This window comes from Salvelinus alpinus, chromosome 17 (genome assembly GCF_045679555.1).
Source record: "Salvelinus alpinus chromosome 17, SLU_Salpinus.1, whole genome shotgun sequence".
Taxonomy (NCBI): Eukaryota; Metazoa; Chordata; class Actinopteri; order Salmoniformes; family Salmonidae; genus Salvelinus; species Salvelinus alpinus.
In genome coordinates this window covers 32,697,826-32,720,186 of record NC_092102.1, presented here as the reverse complement: position 1 = coordinate 32,720,186, position 22,361 = coordinate 32,697,826, and the positions used below count along the sequence as shown (strand labels likewise).

At 43.6% G+C, this 22,361-nt stretch overlaps 1 protein-coding gene across 1 annotated transcript in view; it reads right to left on the bottom strand.

Moving 5' to 3' along the window:
- LOC139542785 (cadherin-4-like) overlaps nucleotides 1-22,361 on the bottom strand; it is a 537,007-nt gene that overhangs the window by 313,543 nt on the left and 201,103 nt on the right. The window contains exon 3 of the mRNA XM_071348612.1: nucleotides 2,074-2,097. Coding sequence (XP_071204713.1) covers nucleotides 2,074-2,097 — 24 coding nt within the window. The remainder of the gene's footprint in view (nucleotides 1-2,073; nucleotides 2,098-22,361) is intronic.

Genomic DNA, 22,361 nt, shown 5'->3' with positions numbered 1-22,361 from the left:
ACACACACAAACACACACACACACACACACACACAGGAGCGAGAGACAAGGAGAGAAGACGATAGCAGAGAGAGAGATATGAGACCCTATGTCTTATCTTCAGCTCAAGGCCCAAAGGCTCCTCAGTACCGATGGTGTTGTCATATCTGTAAATCCCTCCATAACTCACTGTGTGTGAATGAATAGTTACCCATTCCTCTATACAGCTATGTGTGGGTATTTGAGTGTGCTGGGTAAACGTTTGAGGGACAAGGGGAGTGTGTTAAAATAAGGTGTGTATCTGCCTGTGTGAATGGGTTAGCATAGCTGTAAAATGCCTAGATTAGTATGTCACACACAAACAGGGACACAAATGCATACACGCACATAGATGCACGCACACACACACACACACACACACACACACACACACACACACACACACACACACACACACACACACACACACACACACACACACACACACACACACACACACACACACACACACACACACACACACACACACACACACACACACACACACGGATGGCCTTATTTATGTGTCTCTCCTTCAGCAGCATATAAATGAGGGTGTGTCTGTAGAGAGATGATGTACACCACACCAGCCTCTGTTCCTGCTCAACATTCATCAGACTACACAGTGCAGCCGCACCACATGTCACTTAGCTTTATAGAGCCGCCTGACAACACATACATGTGCAGACTCCCACACACGCACACACACAAATGCAGACACACACATGCATAGACTCACATGCACAAAGCACACACATACTAAGAAAACCAGTGTGTGCATGTGTATATGCGTGTGTGTGCGCGTGTGTGTTACTGTGTGTGTATCAAACACGTGCATTTTGTGAGGGTATCAAGCACATTGCCGGTATGGCTATGTACAGGAAATGCAGTGTACGGTATGTATGAGTATACTTAGAGTCCGTGTGTGTCACAATATGTTAAGGAGTTACCAAGAAAATATTCCCTCGAGGAAAAAAAGATGCTACCTCCCTCCACACTATTGCAGTAAAAACAACAATACCATCATTAAAAACAAACAAAGTGTACAAAAACAAAGTTTGAACAAAGTCAAGTTTATCAACTATAAAGTAGCACGACTGATTGTATATTGTCCTCACCACCGGTGCAATAACACAGGATGCGGGCTACGACACACCCTCCGCCGTCATCTTCATTACACAGAGTAAAGGGATGAAACGTCCTGATGCATATACCTGCACCGTGCTGCCACTCAGAACGAGCCCCCCGGAGCTATTCACAATGTCAGCTTCTACTCTGATCATTATCCCCCCCATCAAAACAGCCCGACAGACAGCCCCGCCCCTCCCACCAACCAACCCTACCCCACCTCCCAGGTATACTGAGAAACACAATCACTCTCGCTGCTGTCCACCCACACATTAACATACACAAGGCTTTACCTACAGTATATGCTATGACCCAGTGTTTCCCAACTCCAGTCCTCCAGTACCCTCAACAGCACACATTTGTGTTGTAACCCTAGAGAAACACACCTGATTCAACTTGTCAACTAATCATCAAGCCCTCGATGAGTTGAATGAGGTGTGCTTGTCTAGGTTTATAACAAAAATATGTACTGTTGGGGGTACTGGAGGACTGGAGTTGGGGAACACTGCCATAAGTGATGGGGGTCACAGAGAGTCTGAGTCATCAGTGATGCAAATAGTGTGGATTATATATTACTAATGTAAGGTATGGAGCAATGCTATTGGCTATAATGTATGGGTGGGTTTATGGGAACCATGATATCAGCGACACAACAGTAACCTTGACTTCACATCGCCAACACCTTAGGTATAAGTGTTGATAAACAGTAGTTGAGAACAAACACAAAGCTGCTGCTGCACACACACACACACACACACACACACACACACACACACACACACACACACACACACACACACACACACACACACACACACACACACACACACACACACACACACACACACACACACACACGCACACACACATACACACCACGTCTCAAACAGCGGAGGGACACAGGTGACTGATTGTGTGTTGCTTTACCTTTCGGAGATGACACGGTGGAATCTGCAGATGAAAGGGAGAGAGAAAAGAGAGGAGTGTGTTAGCGGTTGACAGGCTATTGTCTCTGAGACATATCAAATGGCGGAGATGACAGCAGCAGTCAGTGATTCGCTGGGAGGGGAACAACGTCGTGGCCCAGGAGGGTAAACAGAAGGGGGCCGTTAGAACACAGTCAGGGGGTCTTTCATCTCAGCCCTCCAACAGCACAACCACTCCACTTCAACACACACACACAGTACTGCTGCCTTTCAACCATCCTGAGAGGGAGGGAGGGAGTAAGATGGAGAGAGGGGAAGAGAGATGGAGAAAGAGAGAAGAAGAGACTGACAGAAGGAGATTCTGTCTGATCTATCCCACCAAGACAAAGAAATGGAGGCCTAGAGAGTGAAGAGCAGAGAATTCATGAAATTCCTAGTCAACTGCAATCCATCATACAAGTTACTGTGAGTGGAGATTTTGAATAAGTAAAGCAATAACATCTTGGCTTTGTGAGAACACAATCCACATTCTTTTGGGGATGAAAACATTAAAAATGTTTAGTGGGAGGGTTGTAGAGGCACTCTTGTTTTAAGTGTCACAACAACAGAGGGGACATTTACCTTATTGTTCTCATAAAATATTTACCACAACACTGTTTGGAAGCTCCCAAAGTTTCATTTTTATTTAATAGACTTGAAAAGTCATGAGGAATGCGAAAATAAATATGTTCTTCTGTTGCAATCTCGGAAGTCCAAATCCTTAAACGCATTTGTGTACTGGCCCAAACGGCCGCAGACAGGGGAGGCCTGTAGTAATTGAATACGGGTGGATTAGCGAGAGAGGTTGGGCTGAAAGGGAGATAATCTGCTGCTTTGCCTAATTGCCAGAAAAATAATAAAAATGGCCTCCATTGTGGCGTCGGTGTAGATCAAAGCAGCGCGGCGTGGGATTGGGTGGAAGTTAACGGCTTGCTGCTTTTTGTTTGGTGAGGTGTTCAGGAGGATTTGGGCCAATATTGCCCAGCTGGTTATTACATGGTTCTGACTGTCTGTTACTGTAGCTTCACAGCAGTGGGATGGCCCTCGCTGGAGAGAAAATCCTCTGCAAACTGGTACAGTTGGTGTTGGCATGTTCTGGTGCCATACCACATCCTATCATGCCAACTCTGCCGTCTCCATTGAAGAAACCGTGTAGCCATGAATGCAGTTGATAAGAGGTCGACACATCTAGAATGAAACAGTAAGACTTCTATCTGAAGCTTGTTATATCTCACCAATCCCTCAATGAAAGGGATATGGGAAAACATGGGAAAGAGTCCTAACCTTTCAAACAAATTTTGTCATGCTCAATAATTGAACATGAGACTCTGTTGACGCAGGCCAACAGAGTAAATTCAACCATCTTCAATTACAACTAAAAGAGAGGGAGAGAGCATGCCAGATAGAGAGGTTCTGGCAAGCACACTTTATCAGGGGGCTGTCTGCATGCCTGTCTGTCTCTGTCTATCTCCTAACAACCTTCCCAGGCCTTATCTACCATTCCCACAGAGAGAGAGATGGGAGGGAGAAGGAGAAAAAAATAGATCAAATAAAATTGTATTTGTCACATGCGCTGAATACAACAGGTGTAGACCTTTCAGTGAAATGTTTACAAGCCCTTAACCAACAACGCAGTTTTAAGAAAATAAGTGTTAAATAAAAATAACAAATAGTTAAAACTTCTCTAGGATAGGGGGCAGCAAATTCACTATTGGATAAATAGCGTGCCCAATTTCAACTTCCTTCTACTCATCCCCAGAATATAAGATATGCATATTATTAGTAGATTTGGATAGAAAACACTCTGAAGTTTCTAAAACTGTTTGAATCATGTCTGTAAGTTTAACAGAACTTATGTAGCAGGCAAAACCCCGAGGACTAACCATTATTATTTTTATTTTTTTAAGTCACTGTCTGTTCAATGAGTTTCATTGGAATACTGGATTTCTAATCACCCTGTTTTCAGTTCCTACCGCTTCCACTGGATGTCACCACTCTTTGGAAATAGGTTGAGGTTATTCCTTTGTGCAGAGAAGAAGTAAGGCCACCTGGAAACAGTGTAACGTCATGTGTACTGTTTGATAGTTGCGCAAGACTAGAAAAGTAGCGTTAGTTTGTTGATCTCTGTATTGAAAACAGATAGACCCGTCTTCAATTTGATCGATTATTAACGTTTACAAATACCTTAAGTTGTATTACAAAAGTAGTTTGAAATGTTTTGGCAAAGTTTAGAGGTAATTTTTGAGATATTTTGTAGTGACTTTGCGCAAATTGGAAGCTGTTTCTTTCTGGATCAACCGCGCCAAATAAATGGACAATTTGGATATATATGGACGGAATTAATCGAACAAAAGGACCATTTGTGATGTTTATTGGACATATTGGAGTGCCAACAAAAGAATCTCGTCAAAGGTAAGGCATGATTTATATTTTATTTCTGCGTTTTGTGTCGTGCCTGCAGTGTTGAAATATGCTACACTCTCTTTGTTTACTGTTGTGCTATCATCAGATAATAGCATCTTATGCTTTCACCGAAAATCTTTTTGAAATCTGACATGGTGGCTGGATTCACAACGAGTGTAGCTTTAATTTGGTATCTTACATGTGTGATTTAAAGAAAGTTTGATTTTATATCATTTTTTTGAATTTGGCGCACTACATTTTCCCTGGCTATTGGCCAAGTGGGACGGTAGCGTCCCACATATCCTAGAGAAGTTAAAGAGCAGCAGTAAAATAACAGTAGCGAGGCTATAAAGAGGGGGTACCGGTACAGAGTCAATGTGCAGGGGCACAGGTTAGTCGAGGTAATTGAGGTAATATGTCGATGATCAGTCCTACCACTGTTGTGTCATCGGCAAACTTAATGATGGTGTTGGAGTCGTGCCTGGCCATGCAGTCGTGGGTGAACAGCGAGTACAGGAGGGGACTGAACATGCACCCCTGAGGGACGCCGTGTTGAGGATCAGATGTGGCAGATGTGTTGTTTTTTATTTTATTTCACCTTTATTTAACCAGGTAGGCAAGTTGAGAACAAGTTATCATTTACAATTGCGACCTGGCCAAGATAAAGCAAAGCAGTTCGACACATACAACAACACAGAGTTACACATGGAGTAAAACAAACATACAGTCAATAGTACAGTAGAAAAAAATAAGTATATACAATGTGAGCAAATGAGGTGAGATAAGGGAGGTAAAGGCAAAAAAAAGGCCATGGTGGCAAAGTAAATACAATATAGCAAGTAAAACACTGGAATGGTTGATTTGCAGTGGAAGAATGTACAAAGTAAAGATAGAAATAATGGGGTGCAAAGGAGCAAAATAAATAAATAAATAAATACAGTAGGTGGAGAGGTAGTTGTTTGGGCTAAATTATAGATGGGCTATGTACAGGTGCAGTAATCTGTGAGCTGCTCTGACAGCTGGTGCTTAAAGCTAGTGAGGGAGATAAGTGTTTCCAGTTTCAGAGATTTTTGTAGTTCATTCCAGTCATTGGCAGCAGAGAACTGGAACACCAAAGGAAGAATTGGTTTTGGGGGTGACCAGAGAGATATACCTGCTGGAGCGCGTGCTACAGGTGGGTGCTGCTATGGTGACCAACGACAAACCCTTACCACCTGGGAGTGGCCCGTCAGGAAGCCCAGGATCCAGTTGCAGAGGGAGGTGTTTAGTCCCAGGGTCCTTAGCTTATTGATGAGCTTTGAGGGCACTATGGTGTTGAACTCTGAGCTGTAGTCAATGAATAGCATACTCAGGTAGGTGTTCCTTTTGTCTTGGTGGGAAAGTGCAGTGTGGAGTGCAATAGAGATTGCATCATCTGTGGATCTGTTGGGGCGGTATGCAAATTGGAGTGGGTCTAGGGTTTCTGGGATAATGGGATAATGGTGTTGATGTGAGCCATGACCAGCCTTTCTAAGCACTTCATGGATACAGACGTGGTGGCCTGGTGGTCTGCCTGAAACATGTTGGTATTACAGACTCGGACAGGAAGAGGTTGAAAATGTCAGTGAAGACACCTGCCAGTTGGTCAGCGCATGCTCGGGGGAAACGTCCTGGGAATCCGTCTGGCCCCGCGGCCTTGTGAATGTTGACCTGTTAAAATGTCTTATTCACATCGGCTACGGAGATAGTACACAGTCGTCCGGAACAGCTGATGCTCTCATGTATGCTTCAGTGTTGCTTGCCTCGAAGCGAGCATAGAAGTAATTTAGCTTGTCTGGTAGGCTCGTGTCACTGGGCAGCTCACGGCTGTGTTTTCCTTTGTAGTCTGTTATAGCTAACAAGCCCTGACACATTCGACAAGCGTAGGAAACGATGTAGTGTGATTCAATCTTAGTCCAGTATTGACGCTTTGCCTGTTTCATTGTTCGTCTGAGGGGATTTCTTATAAGGGTCCGGGTTAGAGTCCACCTCCTTGAAAGTGGCAGCTCTACCCTCTAGCTCACTGCAGATGTTGCCTGTAATCCATGGCTTCTGGTTGGGGTATGTACGTATGGTCACTGTGGGGACAACATCATTGAAGAACTTATTGATGAAGCCAGTGACTGATGTGGTGTACTCCTCAATGCCATCGGAGGAATCCAGTAACAAATTCCAGTCTGTGCTAGCAAAACAGTCATGTAGCTTAGCATCTGCGTCATCTGACCACTTCTTAAATGACCGAGTCACTGATGCTAACCTGTTTTAGTGTTTGCTTGTAAGCAAAAATTAGGAGGATAGAATTATGGTCAGATTTGCCAAATGGAGGATGAGCTTTGTACGCGTTTCTGTGTGTGGAGTAAAGGTGGTCTAGAGTTTTTATTTCCTCTGGTTGCACATTTAACATTAGCGTTTACCTGTTTTCTTATGGCCTTGAGTGCAATTCAAAAGTTTGTGGTCACTTAGAAATGTCCTTGTTTTTGAAAAAAAGCTACTTTTTTGTCCATTAAAATAACAGCAAATTGATAAAAAATACAGTGTAGACATTGTTAATGTTGTGAATTACTATTGTAGCTGGAAATGGCAGATTTTTTATGGAATATCTACATAGGCGTACAGAGGCCCATTATCAGCAACCATCACTCCTGTGTTCCAATGGCATGTTGTGTTAGCTAATCCAAGTTTATCATTTAAAAGGCTAATTGATCATTAGAAAACCCTTTTGTAAATACAGTATGTTAGCACAACTGAAAACTGTTGTTCTGATTTAAGAAGCAATAAAACTGGCCTTTAGACTAGTTGAGTGTCTGGAGCGTCAGCATTTGTGGGTTCGATTACAGGCTCAAAATGGCCAGAAACAAAATACTTTCTGTTGAAACTCGTCAGTCTATTCTTGTTCTGAGAAATGAAGGCTATTCCATGCGAGAAATTGCCAAGAAACGGACAATCTCGCACAACGCTGTGTACTACTCCCTTCACAGAACAGCTCAAACTGGCTCTAACCAGAATAGAAAGAGGAGTCAACAGTGAAGAGGCGACTCCAGGATGCTGGCCTTCTAGGCAGAGTTGCAAAAAAAAAAGCCATATATCAGACTGGCCAATAAAAAGAAAATATTAAGATGGGCAAAATAATACAGACACTGGACAGAGAAAGATTGAAAAAAAAGTGTTATGGACAGACGAATCTAAGTTTGAGGTTCGGATCACAAAGAAAAACATTCGTGAGACGCAGACAGAAAAAATTAAAAGATGCTGGAGGCGTGCTTGACACCATCTGTCAACTATGGTGGAGGCAATGTGATGGTCTGGGGGTGCTTTGGTGGTGGTAATGTGGGAGATTTGAACAGGGTAAAAGGGATCTTGAAGAAGGAACGCTATCACTCCATTTTGCAACAATATGCCATTCCCTGTGGACGGCACTTAATTGGAGCCAATTTCCTCCTACAACAGGACAATGACCCAAAGCACAGCTCCAAACTATGCAATAACTATTTAGGGAAGAAGCAGTCAGCTGGTACTCTGTCTATAATGGAGTGGCCAGCACAGTCACCGTATCTCAACCCTACTGAGCTGTTGTGGGAGCAGGTTACCGTATGGTACGTAATAAGTGCCCATCAAGCCAATCCAACTTGTGGGAAGTGCTTCAGGAAGCATGGGGTGAAATCTCTTCAGATTACCTCAGCAAAATGACAACTAGAATGCCAAAGGTCTGCATGGTTGTAATTGCTGCAAATTGAGGATTATTTGACGAAAGCAAAGTTTGAAGGACACAATTATTATTTCAATAAAAATCATTATTTATAACCTTGTCAGTGTCTTGACTATTTGTTCTATTCATTTTGCAACTAATGTATGTTTTCATGGAAAACATAGAAATGTCTAAGTGACACCAAACTTTTGAACAGTAACGTATATATATATATATATATATATACACAGTTGAAGTCAGAAGTTTACATACACTTAGGTTGAAGTCATTAAAACTCGTTTTTCAACCACTCCACCAATTTCTTGTTAACAAACTATAGTTTTGGCAAATCGGTTAGGACATCTACTTTGTGCATGACACAAGTACTTTTTCCAACAATTGTTTACAGACAGATTATTTCACTTATAATTCACTGTATCACAATTGCAGTGGGTCAGAAGTTTACATACACTAAGTTGACTGTGCCTTTAAACAGCTTGGAAAATCCAGAATATGATGTCATGGCTTTAGAAGCTTCTGATAGGCAAATTGACATAATTTGAGTCAATTGGAGGTGTACCTGTGGATGTATTTCAAGGCCTACCTTCAAACTCAGTGGCTCTTTGCTTGACATCATGGGAAAATCAAAAGAAATCAGTCAAGACCTCAGAAAGAATATTGTAGACCTCCACAAGTCTGGTTCATCCTTGGGAGCAATTTCCAAATGCCTGAAGGTACCATGTTCATCTGTACAAACAATAGTACGCAAGTATAAACACCATTGGACCACACAGCCGTCATACCGCTCAGGAAGGAGACGCATTCTGTCTCCTAGAGATGAACGTACTTTGGTGTGAAAAGTGCAAATCAATCCCAGAACAACAGCAAGGACCTTGTGAAGATGCTCGAGGAAACAGGTACAAAAGCATCTATATCCACAGTAAAACGAGTCCTATATCAACATAACCTGAAAGGCCGCTCAGCAAGGAAGAAGCCACTGCTCCAAAACCGCCATAAAAAAGCCAGACTGCGGTTTGCAACTGCACATGGGGACAAAAATCTTACTTTTTGGAGAAATGTCCTCTGGTCTGATGAAACAAAAATAGAACTGTTTGGCCATATTGACCATTGTTATGTTTGGAGGAAAAAGGGGGAGGTTAGCAAGCCAAAGAACACCATCCCAACTGTGAAGCACGGTGGTGGTGGCAGCATCATGTTGTGGGGGTGCTTTACTGCAGGAGGGACTGGTGCACTTCACAAAATAGATGGCATCATGAGGTAGGAAAAGTATGTGGATATATTGAAGCAACATCTCAAGATATCAAATATATTTGTCACATACACATGGTTAGCAGATGTTAATGCGAGTGTAGCGAAATGCTTGTGCTTCTAGTTCCGACCATGCAGTAATATCTAACAAGTAATATAACTTATCAATTTCACAACAACTACCTTATACACACAAGGAATGAATATGAATATGTACATACAAATATATGAATGAGTGATGCCCGAACGGCATAGGCAAGATGCAGTAGATGGTATAGAGTACAGTATATACATATGAGATGAGTAATGTAGGGTATGAAAACATCATATAAAGTGGCATTGTTTAAAGTGGCTAGTGATACATTACATCAAGATGGCAAGATGCAGTAGATGGTATTTATACCATCTACATCAGTCAGGAAGTTAAAGCTTGGTTGCAAATGGGTCTTCCAAATGACCCCAAACATACTTCCAAAGTTGTGGCAAAATGGCTTAAGGACAACAAAGTCAAGGTATTGGAGTGGCCTTCACAAAGCCCTGACCTCAATCCCATTGAAAAAGTGTGTGCGAGCAAGGAGGCCTAAAAACCTGACTCGGTTACACCAGCTCTGTCAGGAGGAATGGGCCAAAATTCACCCAACTTACTGTGGGAAGCTGGTGGAAGGTTACCTGAAACGTTTGACCCAAGTTAAACAATTTAAAGGCAATGCTACCAAATACTAATTGAGTGTTTGTAAACTTCTGACCCACTGGGAATGTGATGAAAGAAATAAAAGCTGAAATAAATCATTCTCTCTACTATTATTTTGACATTTCACATTCTTAAAATAAAGTGGTAATCCTAACTGACCTGAGACAGGGAATTTTTATTTGGATTAAATGTCAGGAATTGTGAAAAACTGAGTTTAAATGTATTTGGCTAAAGTGTATGTGAACTTCTGACTTCCGAAGCATCCGAAGAAAGAAATAGTGCTGCAATGATAGTTTGCTTTACCAGCAGCAGCTGACAATGATAGATGACAAACACTTTTTCCTTCTTAACACACGTCAATACGTTGCATAATAAAGCCCTTTGACGGCCTCCTGTATACAGATAGATATTAGGCTGTTTGAAAGGTAAAGCTCTTTTTCCCCTCAGACCATCGATTGGCTGGTTTCTTGCCTGTGTCGCCGGTGGCTTAAATTGATTTGGAGGCTAAATTCCAGTGAATATGTGAGTGGCATTTTGACGCCCATTACTAGCCTCCTGTGGTTGGGTATTATGCAAATAAGGCTATTCGTCAATACAGTGATCCCAGTCTATCCTACTCTGCAGCAGGTTTATGCAAGCTCAGGTAATGCCAGGCCTGATATGGATTGTATGCATGGGGACAACACAAGCAGTGGTGAAACAAAGGACTAAGTTGTAATTCTCAATATCTTTTTTTCCCCTTTCTCTGTTTGTCTTTTGTTCTCCTTTTGTCTCAGAGAGGAGAGACACAGAAATATTATGAACGTTTATGAAGGTTCAATGTTTTGTTTCTTGTCTTTTGGGTACTATAATGGCAAGATATACGACACAGGATGATGGTCTAACATTGTGCTTGACCTAAAAAGATAATCAGGCATTGACAGGAACACTTGTGTTGACATTTACAACACTGATCAGCCAGTCACATCTAGGGATTTATATGCATCTAGAAATCTATGCATTTTAATATTACTTATGAACAACTACAAAATAATTAAAATAAATATAATAAATAACATAATTGAGTAATATTCACTGTCAACTAGGATTGCGAACTCAGTCATGGCCTATATCGGCTTGCCTTACTGCCTGCAGTAGGTTACTCAAGGCTATTGTTGAAATGGTTATTGTTCATGAATGTGAGATTAGATTCAAGTGTAGTGAAAGTGGCCTCACAAATATCTCTTCTCTGAGTCGTTCCGAAACTCATAGAGCAAAACCATGAGGTCTGAATAATAATGTTTCAAACCCATTTCAAGAGAAGCATTCTTTCTCTCTCTCTCTCTCTCTCTCTCTGGAATGCAATATGGAGATGTAGCTGGAATGTATCAAATTGAAGCAGTGAGAGAGAAATAAGACCCTGTGGACACCCCTGAGAAGGAATCTCTCCCAGGACTAACACCAGTCAGCTTTGGAGCACTGGGTTGTTGTGTTTTCAAGGGTTGCTGGAGGAGTGTAAAGAGTCTGACTGTCCAAGTGACAAGTTCTATCTCTCCTTGTTATGAGAGTGAGAGCGCCCTGCCCTCCATTTTATGGGCATACATCACCAAAGGGGACAGAAGCCTCAAAATAGCCTTTCACCGCTGAGTGTGTGAATCTCTTTCTCTCCCTCCTACTCTTTGCCCTCTCTCGTCTTCCCTGCATCTCTTTTCTCCCTGTCATTTGCCATCCCCTCTCTGTGTTATTTATCTTTCTTCTCCTCTCTGATATCTCCTCTCCGCTCTTTTCCTTCTCATGTTCCCTTGCTCCCTTCTCTCTTGCTCCCCTCTTCTCTTTCTACTCCTGTGCCCACTCCCCTCCTTTCTGCTCCCTCCATTCCTCTCTCCTGTCTTTGACTCGCAGAAGCACTTAATGAGAGGGCAGCTGGGTCTTCCTGGGGCTTCACACGATACACACAGCAGGAGCACACAGCTGGGCAGCAGCAGCTGGAAGTGTGTGTGTGTGTGTTTGTTGATGCGTGTGTGTGTCCAGAGGACAGTGCGTGGTCAATGCAGCTGGTTCTATCTGAAGCAGCCCAGCCCCATGCTGTTGATAGTGGGGAAACTTGAAATGCAGCTGGTGCAACCAGTTCCATGTGTTTTGATTATAATATAGTGCTGCTACCATACTGAAACATGGGCAAGTGAACTTACTGAAAAAAGTGCTGCTTTTTAATGGTGGTATGTTTATAGCATTTCGTTACTGGGTGTGTGTGTGTGAGGGGGTCATTCTCCCCCCAGGCAGAGCAGAGTGCCCGTGGCCATACGACCTGACTGCCCAGCCTCTAATATCTGATCAAGGACCATCTGCTGTTGGTGCGGATCCCCCTATACATCCTGATACAGTGTAATTGAATTAGAGTGCATTGGAAAGCTGTCTCCTATTGACCTCTTTAAGTTACAGACTTATAAGAGGTTCCACTGGGAATAACTTTAATTAAAGACAGAAATTGGTTTTGATTTTATACTCATCATGAACTGAGGAATCCTCACAGCTAATCACCACTTCATCAAGACAAATGAAAACCATATCGGGGAAGACAAAGCTCGTTTGTGTGTGCGGGCACGCGCACTTGTGTTGTGTCTGTGTGTGTGTCAGGGGCATGTACAGGACTGCGGACATAAGCAAACGCAGCTGTCCTCAGATAATTAAGCATCATTGATATATTGAAGCTTAATGTAAATAGGATCAATTCCAACACTGCGGTTTGTTGTTGCTAAATCACCCTCGTTCTACCTGCGTGAACTTGGCCATGTTGATACAACATTACTGCCAGTTATGAACCCACTGGAAGCCCCACATTGACGGATGGTGACCCCGGTCACACTTGACCTCTGACCTATAGTTAATGAGTGCAATAGGGTTGAGTGATGGTGTCGTGGCTTCTCATGATCATGGCTGGTCCTATAAGACCCTACAAAGACATACGATAGGCCTGTTTAGCCAGGTTTCCGCTGGGGGAAGATCCCACCGCCTCACTCAGGGGTTCTAGTTCATTAGCGAGCCTTCTGGATTGAGATCTTGGGATGTCACATCCATGCTAATCACATCTTTGCTAATGAAGGCCAAAAATGTGCCTTGTGTGGGCTAGCTAGTCTCTGAGGTGAAAGACCACTGGCTGGGTGTGTCAATGCACTATGGTGGGAGGATTGTTTCAACAGACAGACTTTGCTGTAAGTCCCCCAGCCTCATGGCAATTACTGTTGTTATCAAGACAGGTCCTCTTTACCGTTTGCTTCTCTTTTTACATGTTTATTCATTAGCTCAGCTACATGCTTGCTGAGGCAGATTTCTACTCCATGTCAATGCTTCTTATGACAATAACAGGACATTTGACCACTTGTTTTCCCACTCTCTCTCTCTTTTTATTCTCCATTTCATGTAGTTATTTTAACAAAGGTAGCGTGTGTCTTCTCTCTGTGTCTCTGGATGAGTTAGGCACGGTAGCTAGTGTGCTTGTTAAGACAAGAGGGAGAGGCTGCTGATGTTGGGTCATGATCCCACCCAATGCATGTTGCTCTTTCCCCCCTTGTCTGCTGAGAAAGGTCAGTGCTGCTGTTATTCTCCACTGACAGAGAGCAGGCTGCAGGCAGTTCACGCAAACAGGAAGATGTCACCTTTTACAGGAAGCTCTAAATTACAGCGCTGATGAGAGTTCACCGCCACCGAGTCGATGGTCCTCCGATAGAGACACGGTGACTGCTTCAGAAGCTTCCACATTCATTATTTTCCCTCAGTCTTTGGTGGATTGGAGTGTGTTAAGAGTAGTGGATGCTATTTGCAGTGTGTTTGCTCTTTGAAAGCACACACAGAGAATGGAGGTAATCTGGTGCGTTTGAGAGTGCGGTGTTCATGGGTGTCAGGCTGTACTGTCGTTAGCAGAGGCAGGGGTGCTGTAATTATCATCCTTTTATTTACATTTAACATTTACATTTAAGTCATTTAGCAGACGCTCTTATCCAGAGCGACTTACAAATTATTGTTGAATGATTTTCTTATTTTTAATATACTTTTTTATATAGCCACTCTATTGTCTAACAAAGCGGCAACACATCAGTGCTCATGTATAAAATACAAGTATAACCAACTGTCTCCCTTGGAAACGCTAAAGGACAATCGAATTTGCCTCTAAGCATCACATACAAAATGAAGCAAGTGGCTGTTCGTAACAGATGTCTATTTTGTATCACATTTGTTTTTTTCTCTCTCCCCCTAAAACCTACAATGATCTATTATTCAAAAAGCTAAATGCTTTAAAAGCCTACGCCTTCCCTCTTTCTAAGAAAGGAAGAGAACAGGAGAGTAGAAAGCATAGTAGCGTAGTAATTAGCAGTAAGTTATGCAGCTGTGTATTCTGTGCTCCACTCTTTACGTACGGCTCATCGCAGGGTAGAGAGGAGAGAGCAGCATTCTCTCTCATTATGTACTAATGACTTGTCTATTAATGAAAATGGAAAACATTTTGCTAGCGCCACAGGTTCAGCTGGATTAATTATTACTTTGGAGGAGGAATGAAAACACAAAGTGCTGCAACGCTAAATGAGGTGCTTTACGCACTAGGTAACTGTTCTGTTCTCACAGGTGGCATTGAACCCTCTTGAGAAAGCAAAGACTAAATTTGGCAAGCCAGGAAGCTAATAATCACACAATATGGCAACTACAGTACACAATATGGAAACTACAGTACCTCAAAATGCTCTCTCTCTCTCTCTCACACACACACACACACACACACACACACACACACACACACACACACACACACACACACACACACACACACACACACACACACACACACACACACACACACACACACACACACACACACACACACACACACACAGTAACTCACTTCCCCTGTCAGCTGAACAGGCGTTTAGGTGTGGGGCCTGAGATTTAGCCTGCGCCCGGTGCACTGAAATAAAAACCAATTCCAAACTAATTGCAGTGCGCCCACTGAACATCTCTCCATTCTCACCCACAGCCCAGGCTGTAAATATCGATAGCAATGTGTCACTGACCACAGTCAATAGTAATACAAATATACCAAATCCAAAAGCTTCAACACAATTCAAGTTGTTTGGTTCTAGGAGGTGAAGGTTTAGAGCTGGGGGATACCACATTACATGTTGGACACGGTAGGCTGATGGAGAGAGAGAGAGACTTTTTGTCTTTCTTTAATGAAAAAACTCACCCCCCCTAAAAATAAAACACCAAAATATATCCTGTACTGCATACATGTACCATACTCACCTTTCCATCTACCACATGATACAAACCAACATCACAATAACCAAAAAACCTTCTACACTTCTACAACCGTATATCCAATACATCTTCCCCAGCTATACAGCCCCCCAACACACCATATCTCCTGAAACATCTCCACACTTTTTATCATTCTATAGGACTCAAACTCAACCCTAATGCGTGCAGAAACCATCCCATTAAACAATAGTAAAGGGTCTGTTATCCCCCCACCTTTGACCCTGTTCCTCCTTGTTAGCCAAATAGCAAACTTCGGCTGAGCAAACAGACAATTCAACAAAACACATTTGGCCTTCTCCTTAATCGAATACCTGTATCCCATTATAAACATCCCAACAATAAAACCACCCCCAACCTCTCACACAGACATTCCAACAGAGACATTAATGGCATTAACCTGGTGCACACAGAAAACACATGAATCAGTTTCTTTCATTACACAGAAAGGACACCCCTGCCCGACTCCCGGTTCAACCTGTGCCAACCAGCTGTTAGTGGCCTGGGTTGCATGAAGAACCCTCCACTGGAGGTCCCCTGACCTCTTTGGTACTGGGGGTTTGTAGAGCCCCCTCCATCTAAAACCCACCATACTCTCCGCCCCACATACCCCCTGCCACTGATGTGCCTTCACTCCTGTTAGGCTCCTAATGTTCCTTACCTAAATACAGAGGTTGTAGAGGGGTTTACCTCCCACCCCTTCAAACTCCCCCAGGCACGGAATGTTAAAATCCAACAAGTCCTCCAGACCCCCTTGCCAGTCCCCACACTCTCTGCCGTCACCTGCAGTGACGAAAACATTGGTGGCCCCTCCCCCTTTGGCCGCTCAAACACCCCCCCTTACCGGCTCAGACAGTGCCTCCTGGACCTCCCCCAGGAATCTCTCTCCAGCAGCCTAAGAGACGTTATTCCTGTTTGTTGTGCCAGGACCTCCGGGGTTTTCCACCCCTCCTCTCCCAGCAGTCTCAGGTCACCCAGCCTTTGTAAACCCACTGCCATCAGTTGCCTCTGCAATCTGTGATTGAGCGTCCCGGTACACAATAAGTTTGGGTCTTATGTACTATCGAGTCCAGATGGGAATTCAGTCTGTTAGAGAGGACCTTGGCAAATATCTTGTAGTCCGCACAGAGCAATGCCACAGGCCTCCAGTTCTTACGTTCACACAAGTCCCCATTTTTGGGCAGGAGAGTCAGAGCCGCCCGACGGCAGCTCATCAGCAACTCTCCTACCCCGACGCATTCACGCAACACGCATAAGAAGTCCAGTCCAATTATCCCCCAGAATTTTTTATAAAACTCCACTGGGAGTCCATCTGGGTTACGGCCTCTGCCAGTTCATGGGACAACAGAGGAATGTCCATTTCATCCCTCTGTGCCAGAGAGAGCTTAGGGAGTCCTGCGAACAAGACCTGAGCACACATAGGATCACACACTTCTGCCCTATACAACTCAGTATAAAACTCCACAGTTCGCTCCCGCATCTCTCCCATCACAGAGGTCACCCGCCCATCAGACAGCCGTAGACAATGCTTACCCTTGGCTTCACCGCTCTGTCTTTCCAAACCAAAGAAGAAGGAGCTGGGTGCATCCATCTCCTTGAGCATGGAGAACCTAGCTCTTACAAGTGCTCCCTTTGCTTTAACCTGGAAAAAACTACCCAGGGTCCCTACGTAATTCAGCTAAATTAGCCTGGAGGCCTACATTGCCTTGCCCCACCATCTCTACCTCCATCTCACTAATACAACACTCTAGTTCCCCCAATACTCTCCTAGCCTCTGAGGATGAGAGAGCTGTGTACTGTTGACAGAAAAGCCGAATTTGGACTTTCCGCACATCCCACCATTGACTCAGAGACTCATACTCCTCTCTTCGCTGCCCCCATCTTTCCCAAAAGGTCTGGAAACCTGAGCAAAAAGTGGCATCTTGTAAGAGCTTTACATTAAACTTCCAATAGGATGCCTGCCGGGGCACTGGTGAAATAGACAGCCGAGCCTTGGTTATGTGATGATCCGAAGCCCAACATCCTATTGCTCTGATTTCTGGACATGTAAAAACGATCAAGTTGGGCTGCACTCACCCTAGCCCCAAAAACCTTCACCCATGTATATTGTCTTGTGTTGGGATGTTTAGTTCTCCAAACATCCACTAGGTCGAACTGATTAATGATGTCCCTTAACACCCCCACTAAGCCTGAATGAGACTCTTCCCCATTTCGGTCTTTCGTAAAATCCATTGTACAGTTCCAGTCCCCGCCGACCACCAGCGTCTCCTCAGGCGCTACCTGTGAGAGTTCCTGTCTAAGACACCCAAACAGACGCCCCCTCTCTCTCCCTGTGTTAGGCACATACACATTTATAAAGACAAAACCCATGCTGTTCATTTCTGCTTTTACAACAAGCAGCCTACACCTACACACCTCCTTCGAGGAGCACATTTTTACAGACAGACCCGGTACAAAAAGGACTGCCACCCCTGCACTAAAATGTGTCCCATGGCTCAACACCCTTGCCCCTTTCCACCAGAGCCCCCAATCGACATCATTCAACTCATCACTATGCATCTCCTGCAGAAACAACACCTGTACTTTTTTGTTTTACATACTCACCCAACACACTTCTCTTTCCCACATTTATATTGAGCGAGCCTACTCCATAAGAAGTGGGAGAAAAGCCAGCAAAGAAAGAGACCAATAGCAAAGCTCAAAAAGCCCCAGTGTCAGAAAGAAACTATACATCTAAACAGTGTCTGAAGGTAGACTCTTACGCACTGTTGTGACCCACTTCCTCAACCTAAACCGTTTCCTGGGTGAGAGGACACCATGCCCCTCATTTTTCATAGCATGTTGTACTGATCTTACAAACTTTCTCGGATCAGAAAAAAAAGCCTCAAGATTAACTTTTTTCCCCTTGGTCTCATTCAGGAACCTTGTCAGTTCTCTCAATGTGTACTTTGACCCCTCTGCTTGACTGGCTGTCAGCTCCGGGCCCATTGAAGAGGAGTCTGAAAAAAATAACTCCTCAGACTCACCTTCCTCCTCATCTCCATCATCTCCCATCCTGACCAGCTGCCCTTCCTCTCTGGTCATGGCATCCCCCGCAGCACCAGGCAAAGGTTCCATGGTGCCTTTGACCACACCCTTTTTCCTTTTCCGCTTGACACCCTCCTCCTCCCCCCTAGTCTCTTACACTTCCCCACTATACTCTCCTCATCCACTAGCATAACCTGACTAGACCCAGCCTCATCTACACCACCCTCCATAGCATGACTAGGCCCAGCATCATCTAGACCACCATCCATAGCATGACTAGACCCAGCCTCAGCTACCCCACCATCTGAAGCCTGACTAGACCCAGCCTCAGCTGCCCCATATGTCTAGCCTGACTAGGCCCAGCCTCATCTACACCACTATCCCTGGCATGACCATGCCAAGCCTCTGTCTGCATCTCATTACCCCCTGCACGTTGACTTCGACCCTAACCCCTCCCCATGCCTCACTTTATAATGCACATTTAGCTGTTGCTCATCTCTCAGAAGAGAGAGAGAGAGAGAGAGAGAGAGAGAGAGAGAGAGAGAGAGAGAGAGAGAGAGAGAGAGAGAGAGAGAGAGAGAGAGAGAGAGAGAGAGAGAGAGAGAGAGAGAGAGAGAGAGAGAGAGAGAGAGAGAGAGAGAGAGAGAGAGAGAGAGAGAGAGAGAGAGAGAGAGAGAGAGAGAGAATTTTCCAAATAAATAGCCTATAATAAATAAACAAATAGCAGCATAGTGGGAGTAATCTAATTTCCTCCTGTAACATGTCCTTTCTAATGTGACCAGAGCTATTCTAATGGTGTCCTGATTGTGTAATTTTCCTCCTTGGAGAGGTCAGAAAGAGACAGGGGCAGAGAGAGAGCGTGTCTCGCACCAACAGCAGATGGTCCTTGATCAGATATTAGAGGCTGGGCAGCCAGGTCGTATGGCCACGGGCACTCTGCCCTGCCTGGGGGGAGAATGACCCCCACACACACGCATGCACAAATGCACACCAATGCAAAGGCATACACACACACACACGGCTCCAGCACCAGACGGGTGACTGTGTTCCAGCCAGTCTGGTGGGATATTGGAGCAGGGACAGTCTGATGCCCTTCATCCTATTATCAGTGTGGAGGATGGAGCTAGACACAGATACAGACAAAAATATAAGGCCATAATACAGTACTATAGACTCACTTGTACTGCACCTTCAGATACTGGCCTGAGGGAATACTTCCTAGAAATAAGCTGTACTGCCATTTAGGGGAAATAATCAAATGAAAATAATGTTGTTTTCTTTCTCCATCAAATCAAATCTGTCATTAAAAATTCAGATGAAGGAATGAGGGAATCAGATGAGGGAATGTCAACTTTTCCCCCCTTTTTTCTTCTAATAATACATACCAGGAGACTACCCAAATCCTACTTAGCCGAGTCTGAATCATCTAATGGCAGCAATCCCTGCCTCTCTTTATCTCTCTTTCTGCATTTCTCCATACGCAATGAGAGAAAGCCGAGATAATAAACAAGATGCACTTAACTTGATTTATTCTGTCCCCTGTGACAAATGCAGCTGAAAATGCCAGGGCTTCCGATGTGACCTTCAGTCAAAGCCCTCTTCCATCAGTAATCTCCATCACCCGCTGATCAAATGGTACAGCACCCCCCCCCCCCCCCCACCTACTCATCTCTCCTCAACCAAACCTTATGCCATACTCCTATTTCTCTTTGTTTCATCCACCTCCTCCTACTCCTCCTCCCTTCACCCACTGCCAGCCTCATGTTCCTATTATTCTTCCAACCCTGCCAACTACCAGAGCAACTCCATCCTCTTCTCCATCTTCATATCTCTCCTCATCCATAGCAGTATTATTGACAGTCTGTCTATCAGTCTGTATGTCTGCTGGGTTCAGAGAAGACTACTGGCTGCACTGTGGACTATGATGAAATGATGAGGCCCAGAGGTGCTTTTAACATGATTTGTGTAAATTTTTTCCTCTTTTTACCCCTGAATCAGTGGTGATGAGCGGCTAAGATACGGCTAAGCCTTCACTTATTAGAGCATTAACAAGGAATAATAGTTAAGAGTGGCTACTTTGCTTAATGTATTATGCCTCTGTTCAAAATGCTCTTGAATCCTCTAAACCCAAACCCACCTCCCTCGTCGCCATGATAAACCCTCTGTTTATCGCGATAAAAATATATTATCTGATGTGAAAACAATAGTTAAGAGTGTCCACTTTACTTAATATAGGGTATTATGCTTTAGGTCAGTCAGTAAGCTCTTCAGGCGCCTCTGACACATTTCCATATTTCTAGTCAATAAAGGCCTCAGTTATCCTCAATCCCAGATAGTGTCTGATAGGGGAACAATAAAGACCTCAGTTATCCTCAATCCCAGATAGTGTCTGATAGGGGAACAATAAAGACCTCAGTTATCCTCAATCCCAGATAGTGTCTGATAGGGGAACAATAAAAACCTCAGTTATCCTCAATCCCAGATAGTGTCTGATAGGGGAACAATAACGCTATCAGTGATACTTCATACGCTCTTGAAACACCCATGGACATTTCTGGTAATAAAAAAGCAACAACACATGACTTAAATATGATCTGAAGAAGGTATAAATAGTCACCAATTATTTGTGTTATCTAATCCATATCAACAGGGAAAAGGGCCAAATATAGCCTATATCCTTTGGATGGTCTAAGCTTGTCCACTGTCTGATCATGTGATTAAAACATTTGAAATATATGTATGTATTCATCTAAGCAATGCCCTTGAAGTGTAGTGATATATGTTGAGCTGATTCAAATGTATTTTATGTCAGTATGCATTGATGAGCTGTATTGTGTGTGTGTGTGTGTGTGTGTGTGTGTGTGTGTGTGTGTGTGTGTGTGTGTGTGTGTGTGTGTGTGTGTGTGTGTGTGTGTGTGTGTGTGTGTGTGTGTGTGTGTGTGTGTGTGTGTGTGTGTGTGTGTTTCATTGCTGTGAATGTGACACTTTTCACTAACCCCTATGGACTCCTACACTAATAGGACACTCATGCAATGGAGACAGTGACACTGATGCAATGGAGGATGAGACACAGGGTAATTACCAGCTAGCAGAGTAGTATGACACATTTCTCCTGTGACACACAGACACAAGCTGCAGCTGTGTAAATTAGCACTGATGCGATTGTATCATTAGGTTTCATTACCGCTGCTTTCCTGAAGGCCAGGGGCACAGGTCAGCGCTGCACTGTAAAAACACACCCACAAATGTAGTTGCTTCAAATTATTATTATTAAGTAAATGGTTCCTAAGACTTTGTTTAGTTTACACAACTTTTAGGTCCAAGTGTTACCTGAAAAAAAAAGTGTTGGCCCAAACTTATTTCCAAATTCAGTCAATTTAAAATGATGTGTTTGCTCAACTTGTCTCACATGTTCATTCAACTATATATTATACAGGTGAAATCAGTTACTGACACACACATGGTGGCAGAGCAGGAAGATTGGAATGCTGTGAACCAAAAGTTCAAATCCCAGGTGAGGACATGTTGAATATTAATGACTGTATAAATTACCATGCACAATGTAATCATTTATGTCAAATATGTAAGTGGAAAACATTGTAGCACTGTGTGTGTAACTAGCTCTGAAAGCCTTTTTTAGGTAAGATGCCCAAACAATAATTTCTAGTTGAATGAACATATGAGACATTTTGAGCAAACAAATATTTTTTGCCTACGTTTTCTCGTGTTGTAGCTAAGTTTGGACCAACCACAAAGTTGAGGAAACAAAAAAAGGAAACGGAACCAGTTACTTAATAATATTTAGTTGAAACAACTAGATTTTTTACTCTGTGTGTGTGTGTGTGTGTGTGTGTGTGTGTGTGTGTGTGTG